General features: G+C 39.5%; 1 protein-coding gene across 4 annotated transcripts in view; it reads left to right on the top strand.

Annotated features, from left to right (window-relative positions):
• Positions 1-18,963, top strand: part of Gem2 (Gemin 2) — a 70,178-nt gene that overhangs the window by 40,066 nt on the left and 11,149 nt on the right. For all 4 annotated transcript variants that reach the window (XM_067111337.1, XM_067111338.1, XM_067111340.1 and 1 more), the window contains exons 5-6: positions 16,969-17,121; positions 17,332-17,511. In XM_067111337.1, the coding sequence (XP_066967438.1) occupies positions 16,969-17,121; positions 17,332-17,511 (333 nt within the window). The remainder of the gene's footprint in view (positions 1-16,968; positions 17,122-17,331; positions 17,512-18,963) is intronic.

Raw genomic sequence — 18,963 nt, 5'->3', positions numbered from 1 at the left:
TGGCTCTTCCTCCTCTTTTTCTTCTTCTTCTGGGCAGGTTGGACGAAGCCTAAGAATTGTAATTCCCCTTTGCTATCGCCCTCCTGTACCTGTATGTCTCCACCTTCCTGTGCCTGTACGTCGTTGCCTTCCATAGCAGTCAAATACTGCTGGTATAATTGTCGCACTTTTTCGTGAATGATGTTGGAGTTGAGGGGGACGTTCTTCCTGCGGCAGTCCTTTATCCAAAACGCTAGCGCAGATTCCATCTTAATGATTGTCTTATCCCACTCTTTCGAAACTGTGTTTACACTGTTGAAGAAGCTCATACTTACAGCCTTACTTATCTTGGCCTCCTTCTTCTTTATGTACCTAACTGTACCTAAAAAGTCCATAGTTATTACTTGAAATTGGATTTAATTCTGATGGATATTTTTCAAGTGGCCAAAAATAATTTCTGGTTATGATTCTGCTTGTCTTTTTAATTCCTTGATGTCCTGCTAACTTATATGAGTGTGTTAGTTTTAAAACTTCTCTGATTAGTGTTTTTGGGATGTATAGTCGAGAACAACCATTCTTCTCTGTTGGCCTTTTATACGACAGTCCATTTATTAATTGAAAATCAGGTTTTAAGGATTCATATAGTATTAACTGTCCTACTATTTGTCTGATTTCTGCATTGTTTTCTTGTTGCATTTTTACTCTTTCTAGATCTAAATCTGCTACTTGACAACTAAAACAAAAGATATTAATGGTAATACATTTTTCTGTTTCTTCTTGAGATTTGGATAATGCATCTGCCAAGGTGTTAAATTTCCCTGAAATATATCTGAATTCTGGGATAAATTCTAATACACTAATGAACCATCTATTGAACTTCAGGTTGTTGGTAAAGGCTGTCTTTTTAAATAAGTCACAAATGGGTTTGTGATCAGTAAGCACATTAATCTTATGACCTAAAAGTATGTCTAAATTTCTTTAGACCCCAATATAACGCTAAACACTCTCTTTCTGTGGTACAATAGTTTCTTTCTGCTGGGTTTAAAACTCTACTAGCATAATATACTGCCCTCATTCTAGTTTTGGCCTTTTGCAACAATACAGCTCCTAGCCCTGTACTTGAGGCATCACAAGCTAAGTAAAAGTCTTTGGAAAAATCTGGGTAGACTAAAACAGGGATCCTGGTCATTTTGCTCTTTAGTCTTCGAAAGGCTGTTACTTGTTCATCCTTCCATTCATAATTAATATCCTTCTTTGTTAGTTCTGTCAAAGGTTTGGCTATAGTAGCAAAACCCTTTATAAAAGGTCTTTAATAACCCACCATACCTAGGAACCTTCCTAATGCTTTCAAATTAGTGGAAGCTGCGTAATCAATTATTGCCTTTATTTTACCTGCCTGCATGCGCAGTCTGTCTTCACTAATTACATGACCTAAGTATTCTAAGGATTTCATCAGGAATTGACATTTCTTTAATTTTATTTTTAGTCCTGCAATTCTTAATCTCTCTAGGACCATTTCTAATGTTCTGAGGTGACTTTCTAAGTCTTTGCTAAAAATGATCATGTTGTCCAAGTATACTGCAACATTTTCTATATTTCCTAAAATTTGTAACATTATTCTGACAAATGTTAATGGGGCTGATGTGAGTCCAAATGGCATTACTTCAAACTGTAAACGTTCTTTATGTGTGCTGAAGGCTGTGAATTGTTTTGATTCTTCATCTAGAGGTACTTGCCAGTATCCACTAAGCAAATCTAAGGATGAAAATATTTTGGCCCCTCCTAATTGAGCTAACATATTTTGAATTACCGGCATCGGCATTCTATCTGGAACTTTGTTCGGATTTAACTTCCTGTAATCTATTACAAGTCTCCAACTACCATCCTTCTTTGGAACAAGTAACAATGGGGAATTATATGGAGATTTAGAAGGAATTACTACTCCATCTCTTTTCATTTCCACCATCAAATTGTCAACTATGGGTCTCTGGCTTATTGGTAATCTGTAATTAGGAATAAAAAATGGCTTGGCTCCATTCTAACAAAATTCTGTGTTGTAGAACATTTGTTCTTCCTAGCTTATCTCCTTCTATAGCTATTACATTTCTGTTTTTGTACATATAACTTACCTGGTAATTATATATATAGCTGTAGTCTCTGACGTTACGGCAGAAAATTGAAAATCGCGGCAGCGCTAATGAATGGTCACGTGATACCCCTTCCCACCGCCCTCTACAGGTGAGTGAGAGGAACCATAACCCAAACTCTTCATATGTTTCTGCCGTGTGGTACGGTAAGCGGTTCAACTTAGCAGAGAATTATCGCTGATTCTTTCGTTGGACATTGTTGGTGATGTACAATTGTTGATTTGAATCTTTGGCAGACATTGTTTGTACTTAGCTTTTTTCATCCCCGTCTTCCTTATTTAGCATTATGTCGGACACTGGTCCCTCGGTATATAGGTTTTGTAGCAAGGGCTGCAAAACTAGATTAGGAAAATTACCATTGACCCTCATTCTGTGTGTTCGGGGTGTAGAGGACAGGTTTGTTCGGCATCGTTAACCTGTGAAGAATGTAAGAATTTGTCAGGGGAAGAATGGAAGATTTTAAATGCTTATCTGAGAAGGCTTCAAAAAGAGAGAGCTAGAAAAGCTTCAGCTAGGACTTCCTCTTTATCCTCCCGTGATAGTCAGGATGTATCTTTTCGGTTATTAACCCTGATATTCCTTCTAACAAATCTCCTATCCCAGACCCCGTTATTCCCGAACCCGATACCGTGGCCAGTCTTAAGATGCAGATGGATGCGCGTTTTAGTGTGATGCTTGCTGCCATGGAGCGGATGAGTAAGTCTTTGGTAGTAAGAAGTGCAGTGTCTTGTGATAGTGCAGTGGAGGAGCTGGCTGTTCGGCCCACTCATTCTCCTAGGCCTGGACCTCTGTCAAACTCCCCAGCACCAGGAGGAGGCAAGTGAAAGCCCAAGGGAGGTGAGTGGGGCCTGCCCCGAGCAGTTGGCCCCTCAAGCAGTCCTGTTGCCGCTTCCCAGGATGCAGATGTTAGCCATAGAAAAGGCACATCAAGGAGGTGTATGTCTTCGAGTATGTCGAGTGAGGATTCGCCTAAGAGAGGTTGGCGCCAGTAAAAGATGTCTCGAGACCATTCAAGAGGTCTAGGTTGGCATCTCCCTTTGGCAGTTCCCAAGAAAAGAGTGGCGCTTCAAGATCAACCTCCTTTCGTGTAGTTTTTCGGAGGAGCCCGAATGTTTTTCGCATTCCGTTGATTCGGGAGACGAGAGGCAGGTGTTGGAGCGCGGAGACGCTTTACGTAAGAAGAGAGTGGTGTCGTCTTCGCCTGTTGTTGCTGCTTCTGGCGTGATTGCTGCATCTAGCGCCACGCGCCATGCGCCATCCTTCGCGTTTCGCCCGGCTCATCACGCCATACGCCACCCCTACGATCCTCCTGGCACCATGCGCGTGCGCGCCAAAAATTGTTTCTCCTGGTGACTCGTCAAGCTCCAACACCTGCGGTCTTCGTGCCTCGTTCTGTTCCGCATTCTCCTTCTTCCGCCTTGCCTCAAGATTTGTTTTTGGAGAAATGAATAGGAAGCTTGATAGCATTCTTGGCTTTGTGGAAAAAGTGATCCTTCCGTGAACGAACTGCAAGTTGCTTTGATTTCTAAGGATGCTCCTTCATCGAATGTGCGGCTTCCTACGAGCGATCCTGTGCTGCATTCTCCTAGGAAGACGAATCTTCCTCCATCTAGTTCCTTGGCTCTTTCTCCGATTTCTGGTGGTGATGTTGCTTCGAATCGAGGCGGAGGTACAACCAGAGAAAGAGAAGCCGTTATCGAGCTATAAGCAACTGCTTCAGTATTTTCTGGAGAATTTTCCGGATTCCTTTTCACCAGTATCCCCAGCTTCTCCGAATCTCAATACGCTCGTGATAATAGGACAGACTCTTCGCTGGCTACCAAATTAGTTCTTTCTATTTCGGCCAAGAAAGGATTGAAGAAAATGGAGGAGTGGCTTGCAGAGAAGAGGAACAAGGGAAGACTGTGTTTTGTTTTCCCCCTTCAAATTGTCGTCTCGTCGTGGTGGTTGGTACGAGACTGGAGAATCTTTTCGTTGGGAGTAGCTGCCTCCTCCCAAGGAGATTTCTCTAGTTTGGTAGATTCGGCCAGGAGGTCGGCTCTTAATTCAGCCAACGTATTTTTCTACATCGGAATTTGATCACCTCTGCAAGAATGCTTTTAAGATTCTGGAAGTTATAAGTTTCCTCGATTGGTCGGTTGGAGCTCTTGGAAGGAAACTAAAAGCTTGCGCCCTTCAGGACGATCAGTTCGCTTCCCTGTCCGACGTGTTAGCTTGCATCGACAGGAGCATTAGAGATGCTGGCTATGGAGCTCTCTTCCGTGGTTACGTTAGGTATTCTCAAGAAACGTGAACTATGGTGTTCTTTCACCACTAAAGGTGTGTCTCGGTCCCAGAAGTCAGCTTTGTTGTTCGCTCCTTTAGATAGGAAACATCTTTTCCCGAGGGAAATAGTATCTGAGATCGCTTCGACTCTTCAACAGAGGGCAACTCAAGACTTGCTGGCACAGTCCACCAAGAAGCCTAAACCGTTGCCTTCAACAGTTGCTTTCCCGACAACGTCGACGGAGAGATCTCAGGTCGGCCCTTTCGTGGAAGAGCCCCTGCTAAATCGCTTTCCCAGATCGAGAGGGAGAGGTCGTTTTGTACCTAAAGCGATCAAACCCTCCGACAAGAAGTGTGAGCGCCTCCCTTCACTCACCAGTAGGAGCCAGACTGTCAGCTTTCTGGACAGTCTGGGAAGAAAAGGGAGCAGAACCTTGGACAGTCTCGGTATTAAAGGAAGGCTATTCAATTCCATTCTTGAAGGACCCTCCTTTGTCCAGGGAACCAGTGGTCTTAATGGCTTATTCTCTAGACTCAGAGAAATGTTGTGCTCTAGAGAAAGAAGTGTCAGCTTTGCTAGAGAAAGAAGCAATAGAGAAAGTTCTCCCCCCTTTCTCCCCAGGATTTTACAATCGTCTCTTTATAGTACCAAAGGCGTCAGGAGGCTGGAGGCCAGTTCTAGATGTGAGTGCTTTGAACCTGTTTGTAAAGAAGACAAAGTTTGTGATGGAAACCACTCAATCAATGCTGTCATCCCTTCTTCCAGGAGATTGGATGGTATCCATCGACCTCCAGGATGCGTATTTCCACATCCCAATCCATCCTGCTTCGAGGAAGTTCCTTCGCTTTGTGTTCAAGGGCGAAGTGTTTCAGTTCAGAGCAATATGCTTCGGCCTCTCGACGGCCCCCCAAGTTTTCACCAGAGTTTTGTCATCAGTGGCGAAGTGGCTACATCTGTTGGGGATCAGAACAGTTTTTTATTTAGACGATTGGCTCCTGCGTGCGAAGACGAAGGAAAGGTGTGTGAAGGATTTGGAAAAGACTCTTCATCTAACCGAAGAATTGGGACTTCTGGTAAATTGGCAGAAGTCACATCTGGTGCCATCTCAAGAATTAGTCTATTTGGGAGTTCAGATGAACTCAGTAGTTTTTCAGGCTTCTCTGTCGGTGGAGAGGGTAGAGTCGTGCCTGTTGAAAGTGCGAGAGTTTCTGAAAAAGACCCAGTGCTCGGCCAACGAGTGGATGAGCCTTCTGGGGAAGTTGTCTTCCGCAGAACCGTTTGTGAGTTTGGGGAGACTACATCTAAGGCCCCTTCAGTTCTTTTTAAGAGAAGTCTGGGACAGGAAGAGAGCCCGGACTCGTTTGTTTTTCAAATCTCAGAGGAGATAAAGGCAGACCTCAGTTGGTGGAACTCTCCAGAGAAACTTCAGGAAGGAATTTCACTGTTCCCAAAGAACCCCAACCTCATCTTGTGTGCAGATGCTTCAGATCTAGGATGGGGAGCCACGTTGGGCAAGTTGGAAACAGCAGGCCGATGGAAGGGAGAACAACTTCGGTGGCACATCAATCTGAAGGAATTAAAGGCCATTCATTTAGCCCTTTTAGAATTTTCGAAGGTGGTAAGGAACCAGGCAGTGATTGTCCAATCAGACAATACAACAGCTCGCATACATAAAAAGCAAGGAGGGACCCACTTGTTCTCGCTATACCTGGTAGCGAGAGATCTTCTGTTATGGGTAAAACGAACCAAACGACGTTGTTGACAAGGTTCATTCCAGGAAAGCTCAATGTGAGGGCAGACGAGCTAAGCAGGAGCTTTCAAGTACTCTCAACAGAGTGGATCTTAAATCAAGAAGTTTGCCTCCAACTGTGGAATCTATGGGGTCGTCCTCTCATAGATCTGTTTGCCACCAAGAAGACAACTCAACTGCCTCTTTATTGCTCTCCAGTGCCGGACGAGGGGGCAGTCTTCGTGGATGCAATGCTGATGGACTGGTCAGGTCTGGACCTTTACGCCTTTCCTCCGTTCAAGATGTTGAGAGCAGTTCTAACAAAAATGTTGTCCCACAAGGACATGCGCATGACGCTGATTGCTCCGTTTTGGCCAGCAAGGGAATGGTTCCCGGATTTGATAAGTCTTCTCGTAGACTTCCCGAGGCTTTTACCACCGAGAGTAGATCTACTCAGACAGCCTCACTTCCGAAGATTTCACGGAGGTCTATCCGCTCTTCAGCTAACTGCGTTCAGACTGTCGAACGTTGCCTCAGAGCTAGAGGTTTTTCAAGGAAGGTCTCTAGAGCCATCGCTAGAGCTCGTAGACAGTCCTCCACAGCAGTTTATCAAGCTAAGTGGTCAGTCTTCAGAGAGTGGTGTAGGAAGACTGGCACATCATCTTCTAAGACCACTTTAGAAGAGATCGCAGACTTCCTCCTGTATCTGAGTGTGGAGAGGAAGCTGTCTTGAAATGTCGTCGATCAAGGGCTACAGAGCAATGCTTTCGACAGTCTTTAGGCATAAGGGCCTGGATATTTCAAATGACAAGGACTTGTCAGATCTTATCAGATCGTTTGAAACATCCAAGAATTCCAGAGAGAGATTGGTTTCCTGGAATTTGGATGTGGTCTTGAAATGGCTTGTGGGCAGTAAGTTTGAGCCATTATTGTCTTGCTCTTTCAGAGACCTTACGAGGAAGACAATCTTCTTGGTAGCTCTGGCTACAGCAAGGAGAGTCAGTGAGTTGCACGCCCTAGATAAGAGAATTGGGTTTTCTAGGGTAAGGCAGTCTGTTCTTCATTGTTGAGTTTTTTGGCAAAGAATGAGACTCCGTCTAAGCCTTGGCCGAGATCCTTTTCGATCCCTGGTCTCTCGGATTTGGTGGGACCAGATGAAGAAGAAAGACTTTTATGCCCAGTAAGAGCATTAAAAGTATATTTTGAAAGGACTCAAGCAGTGAGAGGTCCTTCTCCTAATCTTTGGTGTTCTGTGAGGGATCCGAGTAGGCCTCTTTCGAAGAATGCTCTTTCCTTCTTTTTGAGAGACCTGATTGTAGAAGCTCACAACCAGGTAGAAGATGTGCAGCTTCAAATTTCTAAAGTTAAAGCACATGAGGTGAGAGCGGTCTCAACCTCGTTGGCATATAGGAGGAATCTTTCCTTAGATTCAATTATTCAAGCTACATTTTGGAAATGTAGGTCAGTGTTCGCGTCTCATTATTTGAGAGAGATTGAGACAATATATGATGGATGCAGTACGTTGGGACCGTTTGTGGTGACTGGCACGGTGTTGGGTAAGGGAATAAAGGAAGTCGATCCTTCCTTGTGATACTTTATCTTGCTTAAGGTTAGCGTTGTTGTTTTCTGGGATGTCTGGGGGTACATTGTGACTAGGAGTACCCAACAGTCTTACATTTTGGGTAATATTTTTAAGGTACAGGTTATTGGTGACACCCCTTGTTCTATGTGTTTTTCGTGTACTGCGCCTGGGCAGGGGCATTTATTTGGTTGGTTATCATGCATAGTCCACGGTGAGCCCTCGACTGGCATGTAGCCCTCTAGCACTTAACCCTCAGGTCTATATACCTAGTTGGTGCAAGTTGAGGATAGCAGATTAAGAGGCAGTATCCATCAAATCAGCTACCTCAACAGGTAAGGGAACCATCATTGTGTTTTTTTATTTTCACAATTGTCTAGACTTTTTCATATTAGCTGCCATGGCCCACACTCCATCAAGGTGCCAATCAGCTATATATATAATTACCAGGTAAGTTATATGTACAAAAATGTATTTTTATAATAAAATGAGGTTTTGTACATACTTACCTGGTAATTATATAATCAAAGCCCACCCTCCTCCCCTCTCATGGGCAGGTATGGCATAAACATATGAAGAGTTTGGGTTATGGTTCCTCTCACTCACCTGTAGAGGGCGGTGGGAAGGGGTATCACGTGACCATTCATTAGCGCTGCGCGATTTTCAATTTTCTGCCGTGACGTCAGAGACTACAGCTATATATATAATTACCAGGTAAGTATGTACAAAACCTCATTTTATTATAAAAATACATATTTCTCTAGCACCTGAATTAACTCGTGTCTGTTTTCTGGAAAATCTGTTTTATTTATTTCTTGATTTACTTGAGAGTTTTGGCCATTTATAGAGAAAAATACTTTTTCTTTTATTGGTGGTAAAGGATTCTTAATAGGAATCCCTATGCAAAAGACAATACCTGCGTATAGTGTTAGTCTGTTATCTGAATAGTTTTGGACATAAATTTCGCAATTATCATTATTCATGTGGACCAGTGAATTATCCATTCTGACAAAATCTGGTAATTCTTCATTCAATAAGAATATCCTTATCCTTTACTGCTCTATTTAGTATAAATTGTACTTTATTCTCATCAGCTGTGCTAACAGAACATAGTTCTTCTTCTTCTGTCTGAAAAATAGCAAAGCTCTGCATCTCCAGTGGTTTCTTCGAGTACTTCTATTATACCATTTATGTCTGATTTATTTACTTTAAGAGCAATACTTCATTTAGTATTTTCCCTTCATTTTCACAACTCATTAATACATTGCTATAATTATAGGTATAGGCGCCTTGATTTTCGTTAGATTCAGTGTTTTGGTCATCACAATTATTAATATCTGAGTATAATATCATTTGTATGTGCACATCTCAACAATTCTGTATTCTGTAATTGTGGGAATTCCTCATTTTTATGTGTTTCTATTTTATCTTGCTTGTTCTTGTTACGTATCTGCTTTTCTTGTATGTCTGTCTCGCTTGTCAAAACTGTCTCAGACAAATTGATCAGATTTAGGTGAAACTTTTCTTCGTCAAGCATAAAACATACGCTCCTGATTGTCCTGTTTCAGGCTAATCTTTCCTTCACTACTATCCAATATTATTCCACATCTCATTAAATTAAATGAGAACAATACTTGTGCAGGAAAAAATCTGTCTTCTAAAACTAGGAAGCTTTCAATAAATTTGTGACAAAATATTTATTTCTAAGTTCACATTCCCCAGACTTTTAATGTTTCCCTGCTGTTCCTTTTATTACCCTAATTTGACCCTGAATGTGAGTTTCTGCAATACCTAAATATTTGGTTAAAGTTATTTTATCAATTATATTTACAATACTACCTGTATCAGTGAGTACAGTATAAGTCTCCATTTATTGGAATCTTTACAATAGGCAGATCCTTTCTGTTTATTTCCTCCTCTTTCATGGAAAATACTACCTCTTTGCTATGTAAATGGGAAAATGCGGTTGAACCTTCATTTCCCATTGTAACTTTTTCTCCTTCTCTTTCATCACCTTGAAGGGATTACTTTCTTTTCTCTGTAAAGGGGTTAATTGTCACTGACTGGATGGTTATTTATAATTGGGCAACTGTTACTTATCTGTATAACCTCTCTATTGGCTTCCTTATTATTGAACCAACAGTTTTTAGTTAAATGCCTGATCTTTTTGCAAACTGCACAGATTCTAGGCTTTCTGCATTCATTAGTGGAATGATTGTTACACTTGCAGTTTTCACGTTATTTTTGATCTAGCTTCTTGAGCTGAATTATTCTCTTTTGAATTATTTGTGTTTGAGTATTGACCATTATGATATGGGTGGACCAAGGAATGGTCCATTCCTCAATTGATTCTGTCCTCCTTTCTGGTTTGGATTCCATTTCTTCCTAGTATTTTGTGCATATTTCCTTTGAAAGGAAGTTTGTCTATTCCCTACTTGCCTAGAATTATCATTATACTTGTTATTTCTTTTATATGAGTCATGGGTATTTCTGCCTTTCCTTCATTTTGTGTTTCTGTTACCCCTACAAATTCCTTAGAAAAATCTATCTCTTTCTTCTGGATTTCTTGCCTTGTTCATATTAAAGCTGTAAGGCTATCACTTTTAGGATCAATTTTAACTTTCTTGAAAGCTTTCTTTTCTTTTTCTCTGATTGCGTTGTACATCGTTCCAAATGACAAGTAATTCCAAACATATCTTATACTAACTAAATCATTTTCTTCATCACCAAAATCATTCTTATTTCCTATGGTGATGTTTGTTTTCCTTAAGTCTTCTATGACTTTGTGTGTTGATTCTTCAACATCTGTGTGAAGATGTGCTATGGATTCTCCATCATAATGCTGGGTAAGGAATTTATTATTATATAATGCATCACTTTGACTCACTGGTTCCCAGATTGATAAACATATGTTTTTAAATTCAGTGTATGTGGTTATTTTGCTGAATCTAACTGAATTCAAAGTTCTATATGCATCACCGCTTTCTGAACTAACGAGAAGCAAGGCTTCGTTAATTTTAGCTCTTTCATTTGTTATTCTCCCTGCAGATATGCAACTGCCTGTGTCAGCTAGCCACTGGTTCACAGAATATGATTCTAGCCTAATTTTGTCAGGATTTGAACTTTCCAATCTTCCACAGAATTGTGTGGCTTGTGTAATGATCGCTGCTTGCACCATTGTTCTAAATTGAAATGTGTTAGTATGATTAATATTATCATTATTATTATTATTATTATTATTATTATTGCTACTTGTGTTATTAGTGTTAGTATTTTCTTGAGTTAATGATACTCGTGAACTTGGCACTGGAATTTGACTACGTCTAACTGTTGTTGGTCTTAAATGTTAATGTCTATTTCTAATAGCATCCAACAATACATCAAACGAATTCTGCACATTACAGCAGTATTAAAAAATTATAAAAAAAATTTATGCACAAGTACACAACAGTATTAAAAAAATATTTCATCAAAAGAAGGTTATGTTATTAAAGATTCCTATTTATCAAACATCGAAATAAAGGATATAACAAGATAAAAGATTTTTTTTTTTGAGAGAGAGAATTATAAGTTTTATACCTTGTGAGAGAGATAATTATAAAAGTTTTATATCCTCTGAGAGAGAGAATTATAAAAATTTTTCATACCTCATAGAGAGAGAGAGAATAATAACTTTCCAATCATGACTTACTTATTTCTGTTGTTCTGGAACTGTTTTTCACTTTTTCTTTTCTGACCAACACTGTAGTCTGCTGTAGACCTGCAGGATATGACTTCTCGTTTTGAGTCTTGACTAACATCGTCCTTTTCTTGCTTCGCCGACCATTAGGGATTCATCGTCGTCTTAGAAATCACCAGTAATGTTGATTTTTAACGAGAATGTTTTGTCGTACATGTGAAATGCTCTTACCCTTTTTTTTTTTTAGCAGATTGTGTATAGAATTTGTTTGGGTGTGTTTTGATAGTCACCAAAACACACGCTACTGTGTTGTTGCTGCTTCACTGCTGTTTGCGTTGTTTCTCGTTGTTTAATAATGTTTCTTAGTTGTGGGTTTTCTAAGTGGTAATGTCTATAATGCTTATTTCACTTCGAATGTTTTGGCCGTTGACGTTTGTAGCGGAGAATGTTTTCGCTGTCTGTTATGATTCACTTCGTCGTCTGTTTCTAAATTCTTGAATGTGTAGGCTAATTGTTCGTGTGTCGATTCGTTCTTCACACTGCACTTTTTATTTACGTCTTCCTCGGATCCACTTTAGCTGCCACAATTTATGTGATGTTTTGTCCTTTTTGTAATTCTGTACTACCTTCTGTTATGGTGTTCCTTTCTTATTATTTATTTTATTTGTTGCCCATGTAAAGAAGTTTATATTTTTCTTTATAGTTGCTTTGTTGTTTCTGGCTTTGTTGTTATAGTAGCGTTTGAGTCCCAGGAGGCTTTAGGAAGACAGTGTAGTTTTCTTACTTCATTATCACACTAGTAAAAATAACACTGTAAATATTCAAGTTAAATATATATACAAGTTAAGTAGTATGAATACGAATCGAAGCGTGAGCCTTGCTTTCTTCTCAACCCACAACTGGTGATGGCTCATGGCCTCACTCCTCTACTTCTCTTTCTTCCATATGCTTCTTCTTTTCTGTCTGCTCTGTTCTGCTTGTCTTCAAACTTGCTTTTTCAAGGTTCTTGAAAGGAAAACACCATCCCATCAATAGGCGGAGCATAGCTTCTGTCCCGCCCTTGTTAGACGTCCTAATTGGTTGGAACTTACCTAACGACGTGCCTTTGGGTGTATCTAGATGAATTAATCCCTCCTATGAAGGAGGGTACTGATGACGTCACTGGAAGCCTTAGTTTCCGGCAAGAGTGAAACGGTAAGCACACAGGTGAGACGTAGGATGTTACGATTGCAGTTAGATTACTGGCACCCGTGTTTTGCTACATAAGCATGACACAGGAAGTGTGGTTAGTCTCTCTCTCTCTCTCTCTCTCGTTCTCTCTCTCTCTCTCTCTCTCATTTATTTTTCTCTCTCTCATATTTACGTTATTCATTATACTTTTATTGACATTAAAATGGTGGCCTACAGCAGCGTGACTTTTGCCTTCATTCAACATATCTAGAAGTTGTACCTTCTCATCGAGCTTCATGACTTCCTTGTGTTTAGGCTCTTTGCCAGAAGCCTTAGAAGGAGCAGGGCATTTTTTAAGAAGCATTTTGGGACAAGGTTAGCACTGATACACAAAGATTAAAACTGACACGCAAAGATCCGCGATTATAGTACACCCTACGAGAAGATGCCACTTAGTACTGTGCGGTGAACTGGGACATGAGATCATGCAGGCTCCCAGAATTCTATCTTCGCAAGGTGGGAGTGGGTGTTCAGCCAATCAGTGCCAAGTGTACAGCCAATGAGCGCCAAGGAAAATGAATGGTGCTCCTGGATTGGCTGCTTCGCTGATGACTGCCAATAGCGTGTCGACTATCATTGCGCGTGGGTATATCAGCTTCCCAGCATCCAATGTTCTTTCTCTGCCCATTCGCTGGCTTGGGTAATGTACCTTTTTAAGAAAAACAAATATATGTTATTGAAATTTTGCTGTGTTTACATTAATATATTACAATATTTATAAATTAGTAAATCTTTTTTCATCATAAAAAATGTATTTACAGTACTCATGAAAATATACTTAGAATGTAACACGAAAATACTCTGCAGACATACGTAAACATATGTTCCCTGCTAGTCCCATCATCCTGCATACAGTACTTTAGACATATGCTACGTACTACATATCATCATAAAACACTGTATATATGCAATATTTAAAAATCATCCTACAACAAAACATCTAATAAAATGTACAGTATTTGCAGAATATCAGTGTTATACATATGCGCATTAGTACCATGTGTACATGACTACATACATGTTATTGATAATCATCAAATGACCTAGCATCTCAGTTCACTGCTATCTCTCGGTTGTGCATATTTTGTGTACGGTACTACAGACTAAGCATATTTTTTGGAATAGTGCCCTATGATGCCTTATAAACGCCCTGCTTCTTCCAAGGCTTCTGGCAAAGAGCGTAAGCGCCAGAGGAAGATCATGACACTCGAGGAGAAAGCAGACATTATTGTAATGTTACGTGAAGGCAGAAGTCACAGAGAAGTAGCGGCCTGTCATGGCGTGACTTCAAGTGCAGTCACCATCATCGAGAAGAAATATGAAAAGGGTAGAATACTTGGGAAGGTCATTGCTGGAGAAGAACTCGCTGCCCTCTCTATCTCACCGACGGACCAGGATTTTGAGGAATTTCATGGTCTGTACAAATTTCTTAAAAAAGCCAGGCAGCTGCTGACAATGATAAAGGCATGGGATGGTAATGAAGAAAGGGCCACAAATGTTTCCAATGCCATTAATGAGCTCATGCTACCCTACCGTACCACCTTCGTTGCCATGTTCAAATACTGTAACATGACGGCGCCTCCCGAAACCCCTGACGAAGCACCTCCTGAAGAAGGTGCCCTCAGAGGGAATGTAACCCCTATACTTTGCTGCGCAGTCATATCTTCATCATCATTCAGTGGACTGCATAGCTAATTCATCACCATCATCTACGAGTATAATCAACATTCATCACTGGCCAGTATCTGTATGATTTAATGTTATTCTTATGTATTATTATTTAATCTTATTTAGTGTTACTGATCTATTATTATTTAATCTTATTAGCATTATGTACTGTAGTATTATTATTACTGTACATTATTATTTAATGTTATTATATAGTAAATAATATGAAAATGCAGAATATTGCTGTATGAAAAACTAAAAAATCTGCAAATAGCGAGTTTCCCGTGAATATTTTGTAGATATGTTCTACAGAAAAACCCACAAATAATATTTAGATAGGTCCCACAGAAAATCCTGCGAATCGCTGAGTCCGTGAATTGTGAGAACACGAATCTGGGGGCGTTTATTGTGTGCAGTATGTACTGTATTTATCATTCAGTGTTCAGTTCACTAAATACAGACACTACTTAATAACATACCTGTTTAATGACTGCTTGGACTTGTTTCCAGCAGCCCTCTCTGCTGGTATCATACACAGTATGAGAACTGAACATGTACACTGCAGGTTCTGTAAACATTCGTATGAATGCCTTCAAATTGTGTTATATCAGTAAGCACTCATATGTCTTATTACATGAATAGCAGTATTTATTTTGCCTCTCTATGGACAGCTTTTTTTTTATGCCTTTTTTTGTTTATAAGTGGGCAAACAGAAATACTATAGGCTAATTGCCAATTACCCAATTCTGGTACTGTTCTGTGTGTGTGTGTGTGTGTGTGTGTGTGTGTGTGTGTGTGTGTGTATATATACAGTGTATGTATAGATTAAACTGCCCCATGTCAACATAGGTTCATATTTTCTGAGATTTTATAAACATTGTTTCCATCTTGAGTGATCATCTTTTCATAAGTTATCCCCCTCAAAGAGATGACTGCTAGATATGGCAAGGGGCTCTTGAATATCTGGAATTCCTTTTTGGTTTGAGTTTTAAGTCTTTGACATATTTTTACACTATGGGAAATATCGTATAAATGAAGTCCTAGACCAGATGATAATTTAAGCATAAAATGTTTAAGATAGAAGGAAAATCTAACTTGCGAATTTAAATTGTAATGATGATGAAAATAGTGTTTACGTATTCAGATGAAAATAGTGTTTACCTATTCATATATAGAAAAAAAATGTTCTTTCTTGATTTATAAGAAAAATAAGATAAATACCTATAATGGAAATTCATATTTAAAGTTAATACATTAGTGGGAGGCGTGGTTAAGTATAAATACCCAGAAATGTCTGGACTTAGAGTTATCAGTGTGGCTTAGTACTGTTCATTCGTATTGATATTTCAGAGTTAGAGCTTTCCATTAGAGCTGGTCAGTGTAGTCTACGGTTGATTGAGTTTTGAAGGGCAGGCTTCTTGATATTCTGTCTAGGTTGCCTATCACCATTATTGATTGGGATGATTATAGTCTTGTAACGATGTCAGCTTTATCAGTGTAAGTCATATAGTCTTGTAATTATGTCAGCTTTATCAAGTTGGTCTGACTTTACACTTGAGCCCAACTAATTGTGTTGATTTATGGTAGAGTAGGAATTAGACATAAGGAGTCAAGCCTTACTGGTGTCAGTTGAAGCCTGCAGACATTGATGAGGTTGGCATAAATACTGATTAGTCAGAAAGCTCATTTCCATCAATAATGGTCCCCTGTATTCTTTGAAATCTAAACTATTAGATGAGTAGACCAAGGAAGAAAAGTGTTGCATGAGAGAAACCAAGTACAGTCATCTGAAGAGGATGAAGTCATGGCATGAGTGTTTGAAACACTTTCTGTGGTATATTTTTAACCTTGAAATTAAATGTAAATACAGGCAGTCCCCGGTTATCGGCGACCTCGGTTATCGGTGATCCGGTTTTATGGCACTTGTTTAGCGACGATGATAACTGGATTTTCGACACCAATTCCCAGTTATTGGTGCCGATCTCTGGTTATCGGCGCTGATCCTCAGTTATTGGCGGCACTGATCCCCGGTTATTGGCGGCGCTGATCCCTGGTTATCAGCGCCGATAACTGGATACCATCTCCGATAGCCGAGGATCGGTGCTATTATCGCCGATTTTCGATTGTCAGTGATTTTAGGTTATCATCATGCTGCCGGGAACGGAACCTTGCCAATAACCAGGGACTGCCTGTACTGAATACTGTATTGAGATTGCTTTGAAGTATAGTAGACAAGAGGCTTTATGATGTTTAGGCAAAGCTGAAAATTTCCTTACTGGGTAAAGAAAATACTGTACAGTACTGTATTATCAGATGTACAGACACCTCCCTAAAGGAGTGGCGGCATGTAATGGTAGCAAAGCCAGCTATGCAACATATAATGCTTTAACTCATAGTGGAGTGATATCTTTGATAAATATTTCAGAGTACAAAGCCACAAAAGCTTCAAGACCAAAATGTTATGGTTAACAGATAATAAAAAAATGGAATAACATATCATTATTATTAATACCTGTATATACTTTCAACATTCTGAAGTTCTTATAGACAGTACCATTAGCTCTGCATAACTTCAAGGTTGTTTGATGGAAAATTAATTTTTGCCAAAAATATAGTCTACTGTAACCTTTTAACCCAAGAAAAATAATTCTGTTTACGGAACTTAATTGTTTTATTTTGTCTTTTCTGAAGCCTGGTATTAAAAAGAGGGAAGAATGGTGCAAGTTTTGTTTTGGAAATAGTTTCCAGCTTGCTTTGTTGAACAAAGCTGGCAGTACCACTCCAAAACCAGAATTAATAGAAGGTCATCAGCCTCTTCTCAGTATTGTCTTGAATATCAAGCAGGTTAGTTGATGCAGTTATTAAAGCTTTCTTTTATTGTTTTAAAGTCATGAGGTAAGGAATTTGTTAATTGTTATTTTTGTTATTGAGCATTTTTCATATTCTTTCATAACAACTCAAGTAAATTATTAGTAATTAATTAGATTTTTGTACATTAGTGACTTCAAACACTGTAAATGTAAAACAGTTTCGTTTCGATTTTTTTTGTTTCAGAGAGGTATTGAAAATCTCTTAGAATGGCATGCCCAATGGCTAGAAGTGCTTGGATTTTCAAAGCCTCAAGGTCAATGGTTTTATGCTCTTCTTGCTTGCCTTGAAAAACCTGTTACACCGGAGAGTTGTTCTCAGATTCGTCACATTGCTAGAATGTGTGCAAAAATAAGAGCATCACTGGTAAGTTCAGATGTCTCAGTTATTTAATGCATGAATGATGTAGATTTATTTGCAGTACAAGTACTGAAATACTTGGGGTATGAATTAGAACTACGTCATAGAATATTCTTATATAAAATTTAGACATTGAGCAGCTTGAGTGCAGTTTATGTATCACATTTTGATATTGCCACTCTATTAATGGTTTAAATTGCAATATTTAAGTTATGAAATATATCTTTCTTCAAGAAATTACATCAGCTCAGTGCTTGTATATATGAACCAGAAGAGTGAGTGAGTTAGGTGGGTTAGTTTTGAAAGATTAAAGAATATCCTTGCAGGGACCTATTTGGTTAGTTAAGCCCTTTGAGTAAAAACTTGATGTTTCCTTAGTTTTCGCTTCTCCAAACTGAATTTACTGCTACCTTATGAATGATTGCAGTTGCATAGCCATTTTTTAATAAATTAGTTAAACTTGTCTAGCTTTCTGTGCTTCTTACCCTTTCAGTCTCTGGATGTTTTTGAATAGGGAGGGGTCGCCAAAAATTCTTGGAATAGATATAAAAGGGATTTTGACAAAGGAAAAATCTATTTCTGGGGGAAGACCTGTGTCACCCAGTGAAATTGGTTCCAGTTAGCACATTTCTAGGTTTAAGACTGCTATATATACCAGAGAAAAAAGCTATGTAGAATGCTGGAGTTACTACCTCCAGTTCGAACATCTCATACAGATGTCGGTATATACCGGGGGTGAGCTATTACGCTTCCACAGGCCTTCGTCCAATAGACTTCTCAATTCTCAAAGACCCAAATTGGATGAGCCATTACAAACTTGTAACTCGGAATACTCACCCGACCGCCAAGTAGACGTCATCACGAGACTGACACGTCATTCCAAATTTAGCCCCTACCAAGCTGAGTATTTCACCCGGGTGGGAAAAAATGAGGGGTGGGTCACTGGGTGACACAGGTCTTCCCCCAGAAATAGATTTTTCCTTTGTCAAAATCCCTTTTCTGGGTCGACCTGTGTCAACCAGTGAAATAGTAACAGAGAATTAACTATACGAGAGCTTGGTGGCCCGCCTCAGAGAGTACACAAACGGAGCTAAAATAAAACATTTAAAGAAAACTTCATTGTGTTTTAATACAGACAATTCAAACATTATCACAAAAATAGGATTCAGAGGCACAGGTAAAAAATTCATAAATACACAGTAAAATTTTGAGGTACTTGGATAAAAATTTTTGAATACTAGATATTAATCCAACTAGTATACTTAAGGCTAACAAAATAAATGACAATGAGGCATTGTGGAAATAAATTGGCTAGGCTAAGGGGCAGAACTGACCCAATGGAAGATGCAGGGCAAGCAGGTGAGACAGGGGGTCAGGGATTAAATTCATATAAACTAAACTTGAGTTGGACCAGGGGGGACCACACCACCCGCTGCAACTGTGGAAAATTTAAGGGCC

This window comes from Macrobrachium rosenbergii, chromosome 11, assembly GCF_040412425.1.
Source record: "Macrobrachium rosenbergii isolate ZJJX-2024 chromosome 11, ASM4041242v1, whole genome shotgun sequence".
Classification (NCBI taxonomy): domain Eukaryota; kingdom Metazoa; phylum Arthropoda; class Malacostraca; order Decapoda; family Palaemonidae; genus Macrobrachium; species Macrobrachium rosenbergii.
This window is presented reverse-complemented; position numbering and strand designations above follow the sequence as displayed.